Source organism: Pelodiscus sinensis, chromosome 2 (genome assembly GCF_052426305.1).
Source record: "Pelodiscus sinensis isolate ZL-2025 chromosome 2, ASM5242630v1, whole genome shotgun sequence".
NCBI lineage: Eukaryota > Metazoa > Chordata > Testudines > Trionychidae > Pelodiscus > Pelodiscus sinensis.
In genome coordinates this window covers 50385024-50407609 of record NC_143053.1, presented here as the reverse complement: position 1 = coordinate 50407609, position 22586 = coordinate 50385024, and the positions used below count along the sequence as shown (strand labels likewise).

The following is a 22586-nucleotide window of genomic DNA, read 5'->3' as shown; positions in this document are numbered from 1 at the left end:
TAAAGTTACAAGAGGCTGATAAGAACAGTTTGCACTCTGTAAGTGCCCATTGTTAGGTTGGAGGGTAAAGTCATTAGGATGTAGAAGGTAGTGTGCAAGCCAGCCAATATCTTTATTCATTCCTTTCTGATAGGAATCAAGCTTGTAAATGAAGTAATAGTGTGAGCTACTCACATGCTGCAGAATTCTGTCATTCAATAACTACACAAGACAAGGATCATTGAAGAGATACGGCAGCAGTTTGAAGGCACTATATTAGACAGAAAGACTTCTTATGCCATTATGTAAAATTGTTAGTACCCTCATCTTTAGCATTGTGTCTGTCTCTCCTGAGATTAATCATATATATAATAGCCCAATGTCTGTGACTCTGTAATGCTGAAACACTGGCTGTTCCCTCTGGGCGGCGCTGTTGCCTCCTGCCGGGGTGCTCGGCTGACTTCTGCACCGCTCAACCAGGCCACCGCGTGGCAGCAAGCAGCACAAGCTGCTGTTTGGGGTCCGCACTCCCCATGCAGCACGGGGCCCAAACAGCTGCTTGCTCCCACACGGCAGCCCGGCTGAGCGGCACAGAAGTCAGCCGAGCACCACGGCGGGAGGCAAAGGGGGTGGGGCAGTGATGTACACACCCATGGGGTGGGGCCTGGATGAGTGTGCATCCCCACTGGAGACAGAGGAGAGCGGAGAGAGAGTGAGAGGCAGGAAGGGGAGAAGAAAACGAGAGGCAGAAGGTGGAGGAGAGCTGGGGAGGGGGAAGCAGGAGGAGGAGGAGAGAGAAAGAGACACAGAGCAAGAGACTGGAGGCTCAGGAGAGAAGACCGATGTGGAGGAGAGACCTGAAAATCCCATCTTATCACAGGCTAATTGGCTAGTACAAGTAATAAAAGAGGTCCAGAAAGAGAGGAAGATAGTGATTTAATAGTATAGAACAATGGTGCGCTACTTTTTTTGATCTGCGCTCCCCCTGCCGTCGGGGCTGCTAACTATCTGGGCCCAGCCCCTGGCCGGATTTAAGCACCGTGAGCCCCCTGTCCCCTAGGGAAGACATCCATGACCCCCTTGGGAGGTTGCAACCCATGGGTTGCGCACCACTGGTATAGAAAATTGGTCCATTTCCAAGACCTCCATGGGAAGCTCTGTGACTGTTGGACTATATTCCTTTTCCCACTTGGCCAGAGTTCCAGTGGGCCGTTCTAGGCCTCTAAAGGAAAACTCCCCTATTCCAAGAAGAATGCTAAGAAGTTAATGTCCTATGTACCATATGCCTTTGACCCCATCATGAATGCACTTTTGGATCTCTCCCTCAATTAGTTAACGTCCATTTCTTTTTGGCTAACCCTCCAGAATAGGGAGGAGCCAATCTTGTACTTATGGTTTGGCCTTTTTGGAGTAAACCCGTTCATAAGTAAAGCAAGTAGACCAGTTTGGGTATATCTACACTGGGGGGCTAAGATTGAGTTAAGGTGCACAACTTTAGTTATGTTCATTGCATAGCTGAAGTCAAAGTAGCTCAATTTGGCTTTTGGTGTTGTCTACCCAAAGGAAGAACACTGTTCCTTCAACTTTCCTTACTCCTCATGAAAGGAGGGGTTACAGAACAAACAGGAAGAATTAGAAGCCCTGGCCCAGTCAAAGAACTATGATTTGATTGGAATAACAGACTTGGTGGGATGACTTACATGACTAGAGCACTGTCATGGAAGGATATAAACGGTTCAGGAAGAACAGGTAGGGGAGAAAAGGAGGAGCAGCAGCATTGCATGTAAGAGCAATATGATTGCTCAGAGCTCTTGTATATAGAGGGAGAAAAGCCTGTTGAGAGTCTATGAGTTAAGTTTAGAGGTGGAAGGAACAGGGATGATGTTGTGGTTGGTGTCTGCTATAGACCACTGGATCAGGTAGATGAGGTAGACAAGGCTTTCTTCAGACAACTGAGAGAAGCTTACAGATCACATGCCCTGGTTCTCATGGGGGACTTTACACACGCTGGCATCTGTTAGGAGACCAATACAGCAGTACACAGACAATTCAGAAAGTTTTTGGAGAAAGTTGTGGATAACTTCTTGGTACAAGTGCTGAAGGAACCAACCAGGGGCCATGCGCAGCCTGATGTTGCTGCGCACAGAGAGGAATTAGTAGGGGAAGGAGAGGTGGATCAATCTGAGAAGCAGTGATCCTGAGATCGTAGATTTCAGGATCCTGACCAAAGGAAGAAAGGAGAGTAGCAAAATACACATCCTGGACTTCAGAAAAGCAAACTTTGACTCCCTCAGAGAATTGATGGGCAGGATTCCCTGGGATGCTTACATGAAGGGAAAAGGAGTGAAGGAGAGCTGGCAGTATTTTAAAAAAGCCTTATTGAAGGTACAGGAAGAAACCATCTTGATGCATATTAAAAAAAGCAAATATGGTAGATGACCAGATTGGCTTACCAGGGACATCCTTGGTGAACACACACAAAAAGGAAGCTTACAAGAAGGGGAAACTTGGAGAGATGACTGGGGAGTATAAATATATTGCTCAAGAATGTAGGGGAGTTATCAAGAATGCAAAAGAGCAATTGAAATTGCAGCTAGCAAGGTATGTGAAGGGTAAGAAGAAAGGTTTCTACAGGCATGTTAGCAATTAGAGGGTGATCAGAGGTTGTGGGGCTCTTACTGGATGAGGGAGGTAACCTAGTGACAGAGGATGTGGGAAAAGCTGAAGTACTCAATGCTTTCTTTGCCTCTGTCTTCACAAACAAGGTCAGCTCCCAGACAAATGCACTAGGCAACACAGTATAGGAAAGAGGTGGACAGCCCTTCGTGGGGAAAGAATAAGTTAGGAACTATTTAGAAAAGTTAAACATACACAAATCCATGGGCCTGATTTAATGCATTTGAGAGTGCTGAGGGATTTGGCAAATATCTTTGCAGAGCTTTTGACCATTATCTTTGAAAACTCATGGGGTATGTCTACACTACCACCCTAGTTCGAAGTAGGGTGGCTAATGTAGGCATTTGGAGTTGCAAATGAAGCCCGGGATTTACATATCCTGGGCTTCATTTGCATCTTGCCAGGCGCCGCCATTTTTAAATCCCCCTTGGTGCGGACTCCGTGCCCGCAGCACGGAGTAGGTAGTTCGAATTAGGCTCTCTAATTCGAACTACCATTACTCCTCATGGAATGAATGCCTACATTAGCCACCCTAGTTTGAACTAGGGTGGCAGTGTAGACGTACCCATGGAGACAGAGAGATCCCAGATGATTGGGAAAAAGGCAAATATAGTGCCCATCTTTAAAAAAAGGGAAGAAGGACAATCCAGGGAACTACAGCCCTGTCAGCCTTACCTCAAACCCTGGAAAAATCATGGAGGGGATCCTCAAGGAATCCATTTTGAAGCACATGGAAGAGAGAAAAAAAGCAATCAGGAATAGTCAATAGGGATTCACTAAGGGCAAGTCATGCCTGACCAATCTAAGCTTCTATGAGGCGATAACTGGCTCTGTGGATATGATAGCCCTTGACTTCAACAAAGCTTTTGATACAGTCTCCCACAATATTCTTAACAAGAAGAGGGAATGTGGATTGGATAAATGGACTGTAAGATGGATAGAAAGCTGGCTAGACTGTCTGGCCTAATGGGTAGTGATCAACAGCTCGATATCAGGTTGGCAGTTGGTTGCTAGCAGAGTGCTCCAAGGATTGAGTCTAGGACCAGTTTTGTTTGACATCTTTATTAATGACCAGCAAGTTTGCAAATGACACTAAGCTATGGAGGAAGGTAGCTACTCTGGAGGGCAGGGATAGGGTCCAGAGTGACCTAAACAGATCTGATGAGGCTCAACAAGGACAAATGCAGAGTCCTGCACTTGGGACAGAAGAATCCCAAGCATTGTTACAGGCTGGTGACCTAATGGCTAAGTAACAGTTCTGCAGGAAAGGAGCTGGGGATTACAGTGGCTGAGAAGCTGTATATGAGTCCGTGTGCCCTTGTAGCCAAGAAGGCCAATAGCATATTAGATTGCATTAGGAGGAGCATTTGCCAGCAGATCTAGAAAAACAATTATTCCCCTTTATTGGGCTCTGGTGAGGCCACATCTGGAGTATTGTGTACAGTTCTGGGCCCCCTCAGAAAGTATGTGGGCACATTGGAGAAGGTCCAGCAGAGGGCAACCAAAATTATTAGGGGACTGGAGCACATGATGCATGAGGAGAGATTGATGGATTTGGGTTTGTTTAGCCTGCAACAACAAGTGAGGGGGGAATTTGGTAGCAGCCTTCAACTTTCTGAAGGAAGTTTACAAAGAGGATGGAGAGAGGCTGTTCTCAGTAATGACAGAACAAGTCAGAGTGGGGGAGATCTAGGTTGGATATTAGGAAATGTATTTCACTAGGAGGGTCGTATAGAAGTACTGGAACAGGTTACCAAGGGAGGAGGTGGAAATCTCCATCTCTAGAGGTGTTTAAGTCTCAGCTTGACAAAGGCCTAGCTGGGTTTATTTAATTGGAATTGGTCCTGCCTTGGGCAGGGGGCTAGACTTGATGGCCTTGTGAGGTCTCTTCCAGCGCTATGATTCTAAGTCAGTTCAAACTGATTCTAACGGGCTCATTGTGTAGATACATGCTCTTATTGCAACATGCTCTTATTGCAAAAGAGCACAAGTTATTTTGAAACAAGTGTGCAGTGTAGCCATAACCTCCAGGTTTATCCTCCCTAGCTGGCCTGTACCAGCTGACAGGTTAGGAGTAAGGGATGTTTAGGCTTGGGCTACCTGGGCTCCAGGCCAATGCAAGTTGAAAGCTGCCAAGGTTCAGGCCTCAGCAGCCTGATTGCTAGGTAGACATCACTCCAAGGCATCCAGCATCACCACCACCCAAACACTTTAGGTCATTAGTTTGGAAATATTTTATTCACTGCCACAGTTCAAACAAGTTGCAAGTAAGGTGAAGTATGGTACATTATGGGCACAAAACCGTTCATAGCTTTAACAAAAGACAATAAGTGACCTTTATCTTGTGGAACTGAGCTAGTTCCCAGCAGCAAGTTGTAGTCAACTGCAGAAAGTTTCTTCATGCTCTCTCGTAGACTCTAGTGCAGACGACATACTTCATCGTACATTCCTAGAAGGTTCAAGAGAAGTCCACTGAAATTACAAGAGATTTCTATTGTCTTGCTCTAAAGGAAGTGGTTCTGCAAGTGCAATATGAAGGCAAGTGCAAAATGGACTGCAGTCTAATATAATTCCATGCCAAGTGTGGTAGTTTAGTTATCCACTGGTCTCATACCTTTTAGTTTACTGGTCTGAGCAGTGCTTAGAAGTGGCTACAACAGTTTCCATTGCTGTTCAAAGATACTAGTGAATACCCCTCATTTTATTATCAAAGCACTGAAACTCATATTTTGGATCATATGGACAAGCATGGGGATTTGGCTATCTGTAAAGATCAGTGTTCACTGATCAGACAGCAAGAATAGTCTCACTTACCACAATCATCTTCCCATCTACCACCTCTCTTTTTATTGTGGTCTCTTTGTTATCCCATTTCTGCACATGAATCATTGAGCCATTGTCCAAGGTTACAACACTCTGGAAAGACACAGGACAGCAAGCTGAAAGATTTACTCTTCCAGAGGAAGAGCAAGAGGGCAACTTAACTCCCAAGCACCATATCATGTTCAGGTGTGTCCTAATGAAAATTCCAGAGACATGGTACAGCCCTATCTGAAAACCATCAGATGGTCGTGCTTTCAAGTAGATTATCCTATCCCCTCCTTCAGCCCAAAGAGAAAGAAAAGCCACACATCACAAGCAGATCAGAAACACCAAGCATTGCCCCACTCTACTTACCTTAGTTTTCCTATTATCTGTTGTGGTTTCCTCAAACTCTTGGGCCAGCTTGAAGGAGATCTCTGCATTTTTAATGGGGCTCTCTGTTTTGATGGTTATTAAATCCTCCTCGGCACTTATGGTCACAGAAGTCTTTGCCAGGCTTCCCAGTTTCCTCATGGCAAAACCGACCCCTGAAGACAACATACAAGATACTATCTAAGCTTTTACTCTGATCAAAAAACAGAACTTCTGACTTTCCTTCTATCTGGCAAGAAGGAGAACACATAGAAGATGGCTTGGGAATAGACATTGCAATGATTAGGACAACATGCACAGAAATGCACCCTGTTTCTCCCTCCCCCATACACAAATATAGGTGTGCATTCTTCTCTCCCCTCCCCCCACACCCCTCATGTAGTCAGCAGGCTTAAAGACGCTTTAGCTGATCCTCTGAGATAAATTTTCATTTTGATAAAACATTTCCAGGCACCTTTATTAAAGATTGAGGATATTTTGGGGATTCAGAGGTTCCCTATCACCCATGTCAAATCAGACATGGAAGGAAAAGGCAGAGACAGAATCAGGGAGGCACACGTGATGTAGTGCTGGTAGCTATGCTGGGTAGTGGGCTGTGGGCGACTTCCACTGGCAGCTGTTTGTAGCACAGCTCAGCAGGACAGGGGATGAGTCACTAGGCAAAGGTCTCAACCTGTCTGACCAGTTGCCTCCCAGGGGCAGAGACAAAGAGAGGAGGGCAGGGTCTGGTCCCTAGCTGGGGGGCAGGGCTGGAGGAGAGTTTTGAGTTTGTCTGGAATCATGGAGGAAGTAGTCTAAGCAAGGGGGCCTGGGATTTAGGGGCCCAGTTCCCCCCATCTCAAGGGGGGCTGAAGCATCCTAGGCTTGCCCTGTAACCAGATTAAATCTATGCTGTTTTGTATCCTGGAGAAGAAATAAAACCCTTCTATTCTACCAGCTGGTGGAGTCTGTTCGTGCCACTATGGGGGTGCAGGAGGCAGGGGATCCCCAAGGTGATGTCACAACACAGTTATGGGATGCAGTGTTCCCTAGTAGGTCTAGCTCTAGGTCAGGACTCGAGACCTCAGTTCTTTTCTCAGCTTTTCCACTGGCCTGCTGAGTGACCTTCAGCAAGTCACTTAGCCCCATTTTAAAGATAGTGAAAGAGGTTAATGGCCCTGCTGTCCTTCGTAAAGGATTTAAAGACATGCCAGTGAATGTTACTATACAAGATCTCAGTGTTCGTTATAATAAAACAATAATTGGGCTACAAGTCTGATTTAATAGCAGGATTATGCAAGCCAGTTTGGGTTTTTGCCTCTTCTCACCTCACATTTAGAAGTGTATGCTTTATTTGGGACTCCCCAAATAAACCACTATATAAGTTAGCTCAGACACCTGTGTAATTGATCACCTGTTTAGCTTTGACATACCAGGTAATAGCTTTTACTCTAGAGTAACTCAGATCCTTCAAGAAGCCTTCCTAATTTGAAGGGTGGCTATATGAAATCAGTACCTTTTTACTTGATAGAAAGGCCACCACAGTATTTAGCCATAGCTGCATCCATTAGGGACAAAAAGAAGCTGTTACTTCTTTTGACTCCTGTTCACCCAATAGAAGCATAACAGACACTAGACAGGGAACTAGATTTCATGCAGGCCTCTTTACACAGTCCAACCAATTACACTACTACAAGCCCACTCAATGCAATAGGCTTACACAGCAGCTAGAAAAAGCATAATATGATCCATTACACTGCTGTGGTTGTAAAAAATAAAATAGTCTATTTGCTCTGAGAGCCTAAATTTGTGTTTAATATAAAGGAATTCTCTTAAATGTGGAGATATTGAAATACAGTGAGGAAACTCCTACGATACCTATTTTTCCCCTCTCTCCCACCCCCAGCAGGGCATTTTAAGGCTATAAATAACATCATTATTTTCAAGCTATTGATGGGAGTTAAATAACTATGTTATATACCTCAGTACTCTATCAGATCCCTAAATGGAATTTAAAAAAACCCAGTTGATTATGTTCCTTAAATATACTCATGAGATGCCTTGCATATAATATGTTCCAGGAAATGCATGTCAAGAATTAGTAATTCTACTGACAACAGTTAACTAGTCCCTCACGAACATTGTTATAAGGTTGTTGTAGTTTTTTTTTTTAAAGTTGCAAAGGTAAACCCCAGGCCCATTACAGTTTACATGAAGAGGGAAAAAAAGAAAAAAAATTATAAGATTCTTCATTTAAAAAAAAATGTATTGCTCACCTAGTTCTTTCATGTAGTCTTCAAATTTTTCACTAGAGACAAGTTTCCAAGTTCCTAAGAATTGATCACACATTCTGTAAGGATCCTCAGGAGACACCCAAACTTTCAGTAAGAAACCAACAAGCAATACAACATAAAGCCACCAACAGCTTGTTTTTAAAGATTTCCTGGACAGGTGATACTTGGGAATGGCCAATGGGAGAAAATTAAGGCAGACCCTAGTAATTACCAGTACTTCATGTGTATTGTTTCTTATAATAAAGTTAAATTCAAGATGCTTACAATAAAAACCACAAGGGAACAAAAGTTGCACAAACTTGGGCCCTACTTATGTAGATACATCTGTATGTGCTTAAGTATTCCCTTTGGCTTCAGTGTTTCTAAAGTTAAACACATATTTGAAGGATAATGATCATGGCTTTCACCTGACACTATAGGACATGGGTTCCCAAACTGGGGTGTGTGTGTGAAGAAATTCGGGGGGGATGACCCACCATCCCCCCCTCCATCAAGTTTTGCTGCCCTAGTCAGTTCCCCCCCTTTTTTTCCTCAACAAGTTTTGTTGCTATTTTGGGGGGGGGGGGGCATGAGGGTTTTTCAAAAATCAGAAAGGGGGCATGATGCCAAAAAGTTTGGGAACAACTGCTATAGGGGATAATTTGAAAATAAAAGAAATTGTCCTTCCATAACAAGAGTTACATCTATCTTAAAGGGACAGGGCCAACTATTTATCCTCTCATAAAGTACGTGGAATTTAAAACTGTGGATTATATTCCTTAATATCATATGGCATTTTAAAGAAACCAACAATCCCTCAGTTCTGAGTTGCCCGCCTCCCTTCTCTCCCAGCAACAGCTGAGCCAATGGACCTAGAAGATCAATCAGGACTGTCAGGAGCTCTGGGACATAGGAATGGGGGTTAGGACTTGCAGGTGGAATGATGAATTGGGAGGATTCTTAACTGATGCTAATATGGAGGGATGTGTGTGGTAATGGCAGAGCAGTCCCCTTCACTGAAGCTGGGAGTGGGGAGGAGGAGTTGATAAAAAGTTGAAGTAAATCACCTTTCCCATCCCCCATTTGATCACTGAACTGGTATGTGTGTGTGGAGGGGGTGAGTAAGATATTGGGGGAGCCAGGTTTGAGAGCAATCAGAACGTGCTCAGTTTAACGGGAAATAGTTGTTAGAAGATTGGAAGCTCCACCACAGGCACTAATCAAGCATAGTTCAGGCCTCACAGGCAAATCAGGAAGGGACTTCTTGAGTCTAACAAACTGACAGGTCTCTCTACAGCTGACTCCTCTCTAATTGGGGAAAGCTGATTCTTCTGTTTTTACTATGTTCCATTACTGGGGGGAGGAAACCCCTCAGTTGTAGTTAGACACTACCTTTGGAACTAGCATCCTTTACTGAGCAACTTTCCTTGTGTACTCTACCAGCTGTAATGATTTTAGATTTACCTTAAAAGAAATAAAAGGAAAATGATTGGTGTCTTTGCATTGCCTCTCTTGATTGGATGTTGCTGAGTATCACATGTTCAGGACTTCTTTAAAAGGAAGCTATTGCATGTTGTACCTCATAATAGCTTCTGGTTTTCTAGTGAGAATAGTTGCTTTGTAATATTAATTACACTCTTTATCATGTGTGAGCTATTTTTAGGAACCTGGAAACTTATTTCTAGTGAAAACTTTGACAACTATATGAAAGAATTAGGTAAGCAATATACTATGATGCAAGTAGGAAATATCTTTGTAGATAATACTAAGAATATTTTTAATTCTATTTATTTACTTTAATGTAGTGTCCTTGTTGATTCACTTTAGATTGCTGATACTTGTTTGGGGCTAATAAAACATAGCTCTTATTTACACTTTACAAATACTACTCTTCTAGCTAATGTTTAAGGTGTCTTTTGTCCCTATCTACTATATATGGGTGTTCTCAAGAACTTCTAAATGGTAAGAGCTAGGATCACCAAACTTTAGTGTGCAGCTTCCTCTTAACCTCATTTAAAGCAAGTCTGGGTTTGGATGTGCCTGGAATGGCATTGCTTCTTAGAACCCCATATAGGAAAAAAAAGTCAGTCACAAGGTAGGTGAAAGGGGTTGTGTGAGGGCATATGCTTGCCCCCTCTCACTTGGTCTAAGACTACTGCAGCCCCAAGCCTTCCACTCCCTATTCCTCGTTTAGGGAGGGGAGGACTGCAGTTTCCTACCCCCATTTATAAGGAAACATTGCTGATTATTCCCCCTTTGTCAGGGTGCAGGGGGAATATACATAGTTTGCTGTATTCCTTACACCCCATGGGGACCGCAGGTGACTGACAAACTTGGACATGCACCCCTTCCCTGGCTGTGCCCATGAGGTTCAGCAGCCATAGAGATGTGCTTCTCACCTGGCCCCTAGCTGCTGCAGTGGAAGAAGGCTGGGGCCATCCTCTCTCCCCAGTGCAGCCTGCATGCTTTGTCCCTTATCTCCAGCCCCACTCCAGAGCAATGATTTAAATGAAGCATGTAAACTTGTATTGTCTTTCAAAAAATTAAAACTGAGTTAAGGACTCAAGCAATGCTGGGTAAATCTTCTAGTTTCTTAAGGGGAAAGACAGCTTAAATCTGCCTGGGGCTCTTATGTACTGATAATGCTTTGGTTATCAATACTTGGAACGAGTTATTTATGGAACCAGTAGGGTAATGCTCATAATACTCAAGAGTTGAGGGCACTAATGTAAATATGCTAATGATTGATATCATGTATCTTTCTCTGGACAAATATCCCTGATAATTTTGGTTGGATTAGGATGTAATTTCAGAAGCTGGGGTTTGGCTCTATCAATGACTAGCACACTACAATCTAGTGACTATTTGCTCAATGTCCATTTTCAAAGCAACCATAAAAAAAAAATTGGTCTTTCACCATATAGATTTGCTTGCTTTTTTTTCTGTGTTTCTGCTACTGTTAGCTGCCTCTCTAACCCTCCAGCTAGAGGGCACTCACCTTTTGGTGTGGTAGTTTCTAGTACATCAACAGACCTATTAACAAAGATCCAGCAACATCTCCTTCAGTTTTACATGTGCATCCAGAAGGTTGTTCACATTTGCTTTTCTTTTCAAGGAGTTGGTCTTGCGACTAGAAAACTTGGCAACCTGGCCAAGCCCAGTGTGATCTTCAGCATCAAGGATGATGTAATAACCATCAAAACAGAAAGCACCTTTAAAAACACTGAGATCTCTTTCAAGTTGGGGGAAGAGTTTCAGGAAACCACAGCAGATGGCAGGGAAACCAAGGTGATGTCCTGCAAAGGACACCTGGGTGCCCTTTCCTGCTTAATGACTGTCTTGATATGACGTTCTTCCCCTTCCTCATAAGTATTGGCTACCAAGGCTGGCTCTTCTGGCTCACTGTAGAGTTCAATGGGTACATGATTGCCCATTGAACTCTCAAACTAAATCCCACTCACCTTCTAAGGTATAAGCAGGCATTGCAACATCAAAAGCCTCCTTAACTTTTGCTGACAGAACTTAGTATTATGTGGATTTAATTAAAGCCACATAATAAGCAGCTGTTGTATGTCCATGTGACACCTGCTGACACAAGGAGTATCTACACTAGCAATTTCTGCATCATAGAGCAGTGCACTGTGAGCAGCTAGTCTACTGTGCAACTGGTCACAAGGTGCTTTTTGGGAAGGGTTTGTAATGCCTCATGGGGCAGGTATAGCATTACATGATTTGCCATCTGCTTGTCAACTAAAGGGGTGGTAGGGTGGGGTGACAGGTGGGGGTGGAGCCACAAGCCATGTGAACCCATCCCCGATCTGCTGAGGACAATCTCTACCCACACCCCAGGCTCTGCTTCTTCCCTCCCCACCCAACATGGCCTGGGGGACTAATGGGGTTGGGAGTCAGTGGCAGCAGTGGGGATCCAGCTCTGCTGTGTCCTACAGTGGCAGAGGGGGAAGCAGAGCAACATGGCCCTAGCTCAGTTATTTCCCAAGCCACATTTCTTTGTTTCTGCTGCAGCTTGGGTGGGGGGAGTGGTGCCCCCCACAGAGCAAGGTGGGAAAACACCAGGGTCCATTTGCTTCTCTTCTCTTGGCAGAGCACTGTAACCTTGGCCAATGGCTCTCTGAGTCAGGTGCAGCAGTGGGATGACAAACAGACCACCATAAAGAGAGAGCTGGTAGATGGAAAGATGGTTGTGGTGAGTTCAGTTCTTTTTATCCCCCTCACCACAGTACTTTTCCCCTCTTGAAATAAAGCACAAACAAAATGCCACTGACCAGTGATTTATAATGAACAGGTGAGGCATATACAATGTAGGGAAGCTTCACTTGAAATAAAACCATGATGGAAGAAACCCTGGAGACCAAAAATCAAGGTCTGTATCGTGGGTGCTGAGGTTCATTGAACCAAACTGTAACCTGTATTTAACAGGAAACCACTTCAAGCCAAGGGTGTATTCTCAGCACCCCTAGGCTGCATCAGACAGCTGGCGGAAGATGTGGCGCCTGCTATTCAAGTGCACTGGGCAGAGAAGTAGACCTATTTAGTGATCAGTAAGGAGTTGTTGGAGGCAAGAAATACTTGGATTCTTTTTCTGCTTACAGAAATATTATAGTGATGAACTCAAACTTTTGGACTCAGACCAATGACAAACCACCTACTTGAACAAAAACTTCTGGTGTGATAGTTCAAGAGTTTCAATTGCTTCTTTTTACTCTAGGAATGCACGATGAACAATATCACTTGCACTAGTCTATGAAAGAGCTTGAGGAATTCTCGTTGCCACACCGAGTCAGAGTTTGCTGCTGAGATCCTGTCCAGAGACAATAGCTGCCCTACACTACTGACTGCCTGTGCAAGAATCTTGGTTCATCTTGAGAAATGTATTAAAGCAGTTGTGTAACTTCAGCTATCGATAACTGGCTAGTAAATCACTTCTGAACACATAGTGGAATTGTGTACTCTTAGTTGACTGTTATTGGAACAAATTACCGTTTTCTAACAGTGATGGTGAGATTGGTTTGGGTGTGGCTTTTGTTTTAATGTATAACATTGCTAGAGGTGTGGGTGGAAATCAACAGCCTTAAGCTCTGCTTTAGTTTCCTGAATTATCTGCTACAGGGGTCAAAAGGAATTTTCTTCCCTCATGATGCACAACTCCCCCTGTGTAGTCTGGAGAGGGTTTTGTATTTCTTCTGACACATCTGTCCCCAGTAGTCTGAGCCATCCTGGAATAATGGATGGGGAGAACCTGGGCTCTTTCTGCTTAGCTAGCCCATTCTGGGGGTTCTAGCTGAACACTCTGAGCTTATAAAGGAATTTCCCCTGACGAAACAGGGAATAGCCTTGGGAGGAGAGAAGGTCACACCTGTAGGCAGCAGATGAAGGCAAGTCACCCACTTACTTGGGTCTATCTCACTTAACAATTTCTGGAGTGCGGGGGTCTTGATCTCTGGTTAGTATTTTACATTTTTTCTCAGTCTGTGGCACATCACAGCCCCATGGTGACTAGACTGTTATAGTTTCAGCTGACTTAGGTGGAATGTATATATGATAGATCCACTACATCATCTGGTCTGTCTAGCCTTAAACTTTGATTCCAGTGTAATTCTCCTCCTTTCTCCCCCCCCCCCCCCTTCTTCCCTGGGTTACTTAAGAGCAGGTCATACTCACCTGTATAGCTGAGAGCCTCATGGCTTTTTTACACACAAGGAGATCCGGAGTAACCCAGTGGTGGGGATTAGTTGGGGATTCACTATCCTGCAGTCCCTTGCTCCTAAAAAAATATGCAGTAGTGATGCCTCCACTGGCTGTCCCTGTACACACTTATTCCTGAAGGCTCCCAAGGCACACCATAACTTTTCCCGAACTAACTCCAAGACAACAGTTTTATAAAAAAATAAGCTATATAACTGCTTAAATAACACCTTTACTTAACAATTTTTTAAAAAGCAGGTTTAATAGATACATTTTCTTTCTGTGTACTTCTCATTTGGCATTTGTACTGCCACCATTTATCCCACCCCAGTGTGTGCACTCCTCTAGAGTGAGTTGGACACTTGCTGGCAGGGGCATGCTGGAAGGCCTGTAGCTGGAGTGGAGACAGCACAGTGCAGGTTCTGTGTGTTAGTCCAAGCTGAGCCGCCAGCTGCAAAATCCCTCTGCCACTGGAACAAGCCCCATCAAATGCAAGCAGATCTGGTTCCCTGGGTAGATCATACTGGCTCTCATTGCGCACACAGTCAGTTTCTTTTGTACCCCATCTGTCGGGGTCAATTGCAGAACTCCAGATATGTGAAGTACGGGGTGGTGAGGCCTGCTTCTCCCCACTTTCCCTACTACTAATGAGCCAGAAGCAGGCCTGTGGGAACATATGCCACTGTAGGAAGAACAAATTGTAGATAAAGGTGGGAACATATCAGTCTTGTTTATCTAAATGTACAGATCATGTAAACAAAGTCAAAGGACAAGCAGTACAACTGATCCATACTGTAACAAGCAATGAGTAACCCCCAGATACTTCCAAGCTGCAGAATAAGGCAGACACATTGTATTTAAAGCTGCACCAGACCACAACAATTTGGACCTCTCCGATGGGCTTTCGGTACTGGCTCCTTGGAAGCTGAGAATCTTCCACTTCATCCACAGCCAAAACTGGGTTCCCTAGCTAGCAGGAAAAGCAGCAATTCTTACATCCCCTTCTATCATGTTGTTGTTTTAGTTAAGGGGCACAGCTGATAAGCTGTTTATTTCCTGACAGCTGTGTTTGACAGATACGTGTGTAGCATGTTTTTGTACTTTGATAACCCAGTGTTGGACCTGAGCCTTACTCTTGCTGGCAACCCCATCCCAGGCAACACTTTTCCAAACAGCCCAGTTATCTCCTGTGCAGGTTTATGTAAGCTCTTCACGGGCACAGTCAGGATCTCTCCCCTCCAAGGACAATCAACAGCAGCTCCCAAAGCAGCCTGCTAGATTAACCCTCAGCAGTAACAGGTTCTAGCTGCAACACAACAGCTCCTGGCCTAGAAAAGGCTCCACACTAGGGCTATGTCTACACTCGCGGCTTCTTGCACAAGTAATATGCAAATGAGGCTAAGCGTGGAATATCGCCAAACCTCATTTGCATACCTAACGAGCCACCATTTTTTTTCAGAAGAGGCTCTTGCGCAAGAAGGAGCATCTACACTGCCCCTTCTTGCGCAAGAAAAACCCTCTTGCTCAATGCCGTTACACCTAATACTTTTCAGGAAGAACAGCATTGTGCAAGAGGGTTTTTCGTGTGCAAGAGGGGGCAGTGTAGACGCGCCTTCTTGAGCAAGAGCCTCTTCTGAAAAAAATGGTGGCTCATTAGGTATGCAAATGAGGCTTGGCGATATTCCACGCTTAGCCTCATTTGCATATTATTCATGCAAGAAGCCGTGAACGTAGACATAGCCCAACAGTCTGGCTCCTCTCTCCAAAAATAGAACCAAGCCTAACTCTCTGTCTGCATAATCTGGAAGAGGCACTGTTCCCCTCTTTTCCCAAGGGCTCAAGGGCGTTGTAGTCTCTAGGGCTAGATTGCAGCACAAAGGATCCTCCCAGTAAAAATCAGAGGCCCCTTTAATAAGGGGACTACACTAGTAATGGGATATACTCTAGCTAAAGCAATGACACTTGCTTCCTCAGTAATTGCCATCGTTATCAAAAAACTGTCTGGTAGCTCTTAAATAGATCGCTTTCCCACCCTAGAAGTGGAGAAGCCCCTCCAAATTAAGTTTCACAGTATGTTTACTGTGCAAACAGCCACCTGTTTTACTCCAAACAGTATTGGACCACTGACATTTAATGTTGTAATTGTGCAAATCGTTCACCAGAGTTGCATCTAAAGTGCTAGCCAGAAAGCAAATATAACTCTGCTTCAGTAAGCAAGTACATGTACAAATTCCAACTGTTCACAGCTCTGCTTTGGTCTAACCGAAAGTGAACTAGAGCAGCAAGGGAAAAGTTTCCAAAATGCTGGGGAAAATAGAACTGTACATGAGCATTTACATCTGAACTGGCTATGATTGTTTCTCTTGTTCTTTTGTCTTGAGTTAATCATATTGATGGCCTGACCTTAAGTTTTAAGGTCCTGAGCCATTACACTTAACAGCAAAATACATGGATCATAGGAGTTTGTTAGGGGTGTTCCTCTGGTGTTCATCTCTCCCCTGCCAGCAGAGCATTCCACGATGGTGATCAGACAAGTTGCAGGTTATGGCTTACTTTCCCAGCTTTCAGAAGAGTGGCCAGAAATACAATCCTCAAGTGAATACAGAACACAAACTCTAGGCTTCAGTTCCCTGCTTCTCCAGTTTTCTTTACATCTCAGCCATTTGGAATCACCCTAACACATTAATGCTTATACTTTTTTTTTTCAAGACCTGTATCTAGTAGCTTTCTGACAGCAAGTGGCGGCCTTCCTCCTTTCTTAAATGATTTTTTCTGGGTGCCTTTTGTATGTAAAAATGGTTGTATGATTTCATTTACACCAACTTGGTTTCTGAGCCTGACATATCCCTTACCAGTATATGAGTACTACATTTCTTAAAATCACAGAATGAAACAGAAAATCACATCCTGCTGTCCCACCCCATAATGTCGTGTAGTTTGTGATCGGTTAGGTTAAATTTCTCAAGTGTGCATATGGAAATCAGGAAACATTGCAGGGGAGTGGTCAGCTTGTGTGTTCTAGAACAGCGAGCGTACAACTCACGATGCACTAGGACTGCTGGATTATCTCAGCCACATGATAGGATCTTTATGGGAATCCCCACCTTGATTTCCTGCCCAGAGGCTGCAGGTCTGTAACTCTCCCAAAAGACAGATTTCCTCCCAGCTGTGGGGGAGGGATGCGGCTGCCAATGAAGTTCAAGTCTGGGTGAGAGCTCTATGGGCTGGATCATCCAAATCAGCAGATTTATCTTGGGAGGGAGATAGCTGGAATCCTGTAAGCCTTCAGACAGAACAGCTGATCTTCTCCCAGTAGCCTCATTAGCCCAGCTCAGTCTCGTGCTGGATTTTACCTGTTGCAGGTACAGCCACCAATCCTGCACTAAGTCAGCCATAAAAACTGAAAACAGTTTTTTTTTTTAAATAAAATAAGAACCAAAAGCTTCTTCATACCCACTAGCTCTCTCTACCAGGGCCAAAAATACAGGCAGCAAGCATGATACCAGCATGAAATCCCGGCCCCATTGAAGTCAATGCATTTTTCTACTGATGTTGCTCCAGGTCTCAGAAGCAACACCATAATTCAGCCCTACATACTATCTGCCTCCTCCATTGGACCTTCTGGGTTAAGAACTTCAAAGACACTAGCTCCCTTTTAACATGGCTACAATAGCAGCAGCAGCTTTCTGTCTCCAGTTCCAAAGACATCCATGCCGGTGTGCTTTTTGTCTCCATTTGTAGCAGTCAAGGGGTTTGTCTGATCCTATCATTCTGCCCTGCCTGGCGTGCCTCCTGCTGTAGATATTGTCACCAGTTGGAAGAGCAATGTGTACTTGCAAATAAATTAAATGTTGTTTCAGGTACAATATATCCCCAGGTTGCCCAGCTTCATTTGTACTTTTAAAGCCACATGTCCTGGGTTTTTTTCCTCTCCCATTACTGTGTGAGAGAGGACTGCAAACAACAAATGGGACTGACAGTGCATAAAGTATTGTCCAATAAACAACAAATAGAGAAAAATATTTGTTTAACCTCTTCCATTTATAAGAATCTTAGTGGCATTTGTCACTGTAGTTAGTAAAATAATCTCAGACACAGTGTAGTTTTTAAGTTAATGCCCTGTTTTTTCAAATGCCTTTTTTGTTATGTTAATACAAGAAAGACACTCTGACATCCATTTTTATGCTTGTAGGTGTGCTGTAGTCTTCTGTGTTAACTTTGGTGTCCATTTAAAACTACTGTTGCTCTCAGGTAAGAAGTTCTTCCGTTGGTGAAAAGAACTGAAGCTATGAAAAATGCTGGTATGGTTGAACTTTAAGATGCATTAAAATGGCAAGATCCTGTGAGGACAATTCATTCAAGTTTAAAGTGTTGCTACCACCTTTGAGTAGGTTTTATGTTGAAAGAATTAGACATGAAATGGATCCTCTGATATAATTTGTTCTTGAAATAAATTCCCCAAAAACACTTGAGTTCCCATTGGTCTTCTACAGCGAATCACATGTTCAGGTCAGCTTCATAAAGAAGCTAATCTAAACTAAGCTCTCCATTTTATTTTCCTCCCTCTTATTGAGAGTTGCTGATTTTTCCCTGCAGCACATTGTCTAACAAGCTCTACAGCATGTGTGAGCTGTTTGTGGGAATCTGGAAACTTGTCTCCAGTGAAAAATTTGAGGACTATATGAAGGAGCTGGGTGAGGGGAAAAAAATATTATGTGGGATTTGAGGATGTCCCACTTCTCAGCAGGGAAAATATAGCTAACTGCATATTATGTCCTTCCTAAACTTTCTTTTGTTGTTTTTATGGACTCTTGATTGTACAGTTCCTTAGTACTCAATAAGGGGAAAATGAGGGGGTATCCAAGTTTAAATTTACCTTAAAAATAGGAACTGTGGCTCTGGATAACTAGAAATGTATGTTCTGAGCTCTTTATATGACATTCTGGCATTATGTCTTTTTAGACAGGTGATTAGGCTTGAAAGGGAAGGAGTTGCTGCTATAACATTGTAGGTGTTTGTTTGTTTGTTCCATGGTGTGTGGGGGAGGAGAGTCTTATTTAATATTGGATGGCTATTTTTTGTCTCAATAATAGGCATGTGGCAGGGCAGGTTTTGGCAGCTAGAATATACCTTATAAAACAATGTAAGCCAAAAAGACTGAAGCTAAATCTCTTCTAGTGTACATCCAGGGGGCAATCACTGGTGGTGTCTCAGATTCTCTGGTGTAAGAGTCCAAAATCTGGGTGTTGGTATTGGAGAGAGAAATTCTACCAATAGCTTAATATTCCTGGCATTAGAGTGAGTGTGTGTGTGTGAGAGAGAGAGAGCAATGGGCAGGTAACAGCTGAGCTACAATTTACACTCCTTTAGGGCTCTAGTCTAGTCTAAAACTTGTATGGCTTTAGGGTTTAGTGATTGGGTTAAATGTCTATTTTGTGACTACTGCTTTGCTGAGAGAATTGTAGTATCAGAATGTGCCTTTAATCTGAAAATGCAATGCTCTGACCTTCTTACACAAGCTCATTCTAGATTCCATGTGGGACTGGATTTGTTGGCTATTTAGGGAACTATGTTACCACTAAAATTATTAACATTTGGTGTGCATATGTAATTTCTACAATCCTGCCAGCTGTATAAGTAAAAGGTCTAAGTAGCCTGGTTGTCAGGAGGCTAGAAAGATTCAGACTTGGAGAAGCATTGAACCTGAATTCTCAACAGGTCTCAAATGTTGGCCCTCTCTGGGTGGGACACTTCATAGGAATGTGTTGCTTTCTGACAATGAATATAAGTGTCTTGTGTCTCTGTAGGTGTGGGTTTAGCTACCAGGAAACTGGGCAGCCTGGCCAAACCCACTGTGACAATTAGCATTGATGGTGATGTGATAACCATTGCAACCAAGAGTACTTTCAAAAGTACTGAGGTGTCCTTCAAGCTGGGGGAGGAGTTTGAGGAAACCACAGCAGATGACAGGAAAACCAAAGTGAGTACTAAAGCAGCATTCATCCTCCATTCCCATTATTCCCGTGAGGAGAAACAAATAGATGTATCCTATTGAAACAAAGGATTGAAGTAATGTGATACTTGGTTTTGGATTAATTCATTTTTAACTATTAGTGCCTGCTGCTGGATAACATGATGGAGCTGTCAACTTCACTAGTATGTGTTTTACATTAACATAAACACAAACAGCTGAGCTGAAAAATTTGCAGGATTTCTCTAGTGTTAAACTTCAAGCAGACTGTTCCCCTAGCTCTTGGATTCTGGTCAATTACTCTCTTTGCAGAGCATTGTCACCTTGGAAGAAGGCTCACTAAGTCAGGTGCAGAAGTGGGATGGTAAACAGACCACAATAAGGAGAAAACTAGCAGATGGGAAAATGATTGTGGTAAGTGAGATCACATGGCTCCTAGCTAGTGGTATTAACCATGTCTTAATGGAATTGCATCAAACATGATTCAAGCAAACTCAGGACTTCTACCATGCCACTTTTGTATTCCTTCTGACCGCAAGGACTATGATTTCAGTGTGCAACTGCTTTCTACCTGCTTCTAATCTGTGCCAGTTGGTAGTGAGAAGGGAGGCTCAGTGCCATAATCAGAAGAACTAGCTGGTGACTGGTTGGTTGCACACACGGCAGCGCTGTCCAAACTGCTGCTGTAACCAGAAAAACTGTTTTGAATTGCATAGTCAAAATGCACCTATGCTCAAGTGGAGGTGGGGGTAAGATGGAAGCAAATGAGAACTACCTAATGTTGAGACTTTGGTTGAATGAGGTATTTTTTTTGGGGGGGGAGCAAGGAGGGGAAGAAACAAGCCTGAGATGAGGCAGTGATAAGCTCCATTGTCCACTTACAATAATGGACAAACTGTCCTTCCCTCTTCTACTTAAATTGAAGGGAAGGCCAAGAACCTGGATCCATATTTTGGGAATTACTGAAGTACTATTACTACAGTCCTGAGGGGGGAGATAAGACTGACTCTTCATCAGTCTGAATCCTGCTGTAACAGCTTGTGAGTGTCAAAAAATTATTATTTTTTTAACAGGAATACACCATGAACAACATCACTTGCACTAGAGTCTATGAGAGAGCATGAGGAAATTCTGTGACCAGGAGTGCCTCTAACTTGGGCTGAGAATGAGTTCAGCAGATTAAGGAAAGAACTAAACTTCCCCTTGCTGCTTTTTTTTTTTTTCTTTGAGAAAAGGCTTAATGGATGCAGAATCCTGATTCAAAACACTAAAGTAACCTGAAATGTGGTTGCTAAATAAAACCTTCTAAAATAATTAAGTGTCTCTGACTAAATGTTAGTATGCAGAGTATCCTCAAGTGACTGCAATCTGTGACATTTGTTACTATGCAATAGAATTCTATATTCTCTTCCCCCCCCCCCCTTTTTTTTGTGGCTAGCGAATCTGCACTTAAGCCACATGGCTTATAATTCATATTTCTTTGAGGTGTAGCACTCAGACTGATAGGAGACACAAGCCACTTGTTGGGCAAAGACAGCCAGAGCCTCAAGCCCTTCACAGCAGCCATGATGTCACCATCTCCTTTCCAAGCTGTAAAGCCCCAGTCTTACGAATCTGTGCTTATACTGCAGCTGTTCCACTGTTTCCATGATACCTAGTCAATCCAGCTGCCAGCCCTGGGCAGGGGGACGGGGAGGGAAGTATACTAAGCCTGTATCAGCCACCCTGCCACTGTCACAGGGAGTGACATTGCCTTCCCCTCCCCCAACCTTGAGAGAGAGGCTGCAGCTGCCCCGCCCCCCAGGTACTCCTCCCACTATACACCTCCAATCCACACATGTACTCCTCTTAATACCCCTCTGCCATGCATGCACCCCTCAAATACTTCCTTCCAATATACACATCCCTCCAGTTGCTCCCCTAAACCCCTTCTCTGTCAGTGTCTCTTTTTTGGGAGCCTGAAATATGGTAACTCTATTCAAATATGAAATGGCAGAAATACTAACTGGGGTATGTAACCTATAAATTTAAATCAGCCTCTGGATAGTTAATGCAATGCTCATTTTTTAGGTTGACTTGACAATTACAGTCCCTTAAAGTTTGTTTAGATCCACTAATCCTAGCTCTCAGTGTTCTGTGTTAGCTTATTTACCCCCAAATGTAAGCAGTGGAAGTGTTAGTAACACTGCCAGACAATATTGACTTCCCAGGGTCTGGAAAATTCTCTCATTCAGAAATGGTCAGGTCCCAAGGATGCCAGATTAGAAAGGTTCAACCTGTACATCTTCACACAATGTACAGTCAACATGTGGAACTCACTGCTACTGCATGTTATGATGATTGAACGTATAACTGGGTTCAAAAAAGAATAAGCTAAGTTCATCTATTAGTCAAGTGGTCAGGAATGTAACCACATACTGAAGGTGTTCCTAAATCTCTGACTGCCAGCAACTAGGACTAGATCAGAGGGGATGGATCACTTGATACTTTGACCCTGTTATTTTCATTCTACCTGAAGCACCTGGCCATTGCCTTTCAGAAGATAAGCTACTTAGTTGGACCATCAGTCTAGTCTAATATGTCTCTTCTTATATTGTTCCCTCAGCTGCTCTAGTTGTAATGATAGTGTCTAAGGTACCATACATCTTCCATAAACTCTGAAATGAGTCTGCATTACCCTGTAATTAGAACACTTTTCCAAGGCTCAAATACAATTATTTTCAAATGATGGAAATATTTTAAAAAAGAGGCAATTGGCAAGTACATAATTGCTGTTAGGCTCAGTGGTTCTGGCATTAGATTCTTCTAGT

At 43.4% G+C, this 22586-nt stretch overlaps 3 protein-coding genes across 4 annotated transcripts; 2 read left to right on the top strand and 1 right to left on the bottom strand.

Moving 5' to 3' along the window:
• Positions 1-4871: 4871 nt before the first annotated feature.
• LOC102448043 (myelin P2 protein-like) lies at positions 4872-8264 on the bottom strand. The gene is made up of 4 exons (XM_006135286.4): positions 8106-8264; positions 5833-6005; positions 5470-5571; positions 4872-5104 (listed from the first exon to the last, which is right to left on the bottom strand). The coding sequence occupies exons 1-4, from the start codon at positions 8176-8178 to the stop codon at positions 5054-5056; spliced, it is 399 nt and encodes a 132-aa protein (XP_006135348.2). The 5' UTR covers positions 8179-8264; the 3' UTR covers positions 4872-5053.
• A 1398-nt stretch (positions 8265-9662) lies between these two features.
• Positions 9663-13062, top strand: LOC102448291 (myelin P2 protein-like). Its single transcript, XM_006135287.4, has 4 exons — positions 9663-9819; positions 11218-11390; positions 12205-12306; positions 12829-13062. Exons 1-4 carry the CDS (start codon positions 9747-9749, stop codon positions 12865-12867), a joined length of 387 nt encoding a protein of 128 aa, XP_006135349.2. The 5' UTR covers positions 9663-9746; the 3' UTR covers positions 12868-13062.
• A 5281-nt stretch (positions 13063-18343) lies between these two features.
• On the top strand, positions 18344-21090 carry LOC102449801 (fatty acid-binding protein, adipocyte-like). Of its 2 annotated transcripts, none has more exons than XM_014579628.3 (4): positions 18344-18499; positions 19613-19785; positions 20089-20190; positions 20850-21090. In XM_014579628.3, the coding sequence occupies exons 1-4, from the start codon at positions 18427-18429 to the stop codon at positions 20898-20900; spliced, it is 399 nt and encodes a 132-aa protein (XP_014435114.1). In that variant the 5' UTR covers positions 18344-18426; the 3' UTR covers positions 20901-21090. The 2 variants fall into 2 exon arrangements, with proteins under 2 accessions (XP_014435114.1, XP_075776582.1); XM_075920467.1 differs by having other exon boundaries at positions 18350-18430.
• The last annotated feature ends 1496 nt before the right edge of the window (positions 21091-22586 follow it).

Excerpts from the sequence above, each read along its gene's own strand:
- LOC102449801 (XM_014579628.3), top strand. The coding sequence starts at position 18,427 with ATGTGTGAGCTGTTTGTGGGAATCTGGAAACTTGTCTCCAGTGAAAAA. Across the intron at positions 19,786-20,088 it reads CAGATGACAGGAAAACCAAA|AGCATTGTCACCTTGGAAGA; the intron begins GTGAGTACTAAA and ends CTCTCTTTGCAG. Across the intron at positions 20,191-20,849 it reads CAGATGGGAAAATGATTGTG|GAATACACCATGAACAACAT; the intron begins GTAAGTGAGATC and ends TTTTTTTAACAG.
- LOC102448291 (XM_006135287.4), top strand. The coding sequence starts at position 9,747 with ATGTGTGAGCTATTTTTAGGAACCTGGAAACTTATTTCTAGTGAAAAC. Across the intron at positions 11,391-12,204 it reads CAGATGGCAGGGAAACCAAG|AGCACTGTAACCTTGGCCAA; the intron begins GTGATGTCCTGC and ends TTCTCTTGGCAG. Across the intron at positions 12,307-12,828 it reads TAGATGGAAAGATGGTTGTG|GAATGCACGATGAACAATAT; the intron begins GTGAGTTCAGTT and ends TTTTTACTCTAG.
- LOC102448043 (XM_006135286.4), bottom strand. The coding sequence starts at position 8,178 with ATGTGTGATCAATTCTTAGGAACTTGGAAACTTGTCTCTAGTGAAAAA. Across the intron at positions 6,006-8,105 it reads AGACTACATGAAAGAACTAG|GGGTCGGTTTTGCCATGAGG; the intron begins GTGAGCAATACA and ends TGTTGTCTTCAG. Across the intron at positions 5,572-5,832 it reads CAGATAATAGGAAAACTAAG|AGTGTTGTAACCTTGGACAA; the intron begins GTAAGTAGAGTG and ends GTGTCTTTCCAG.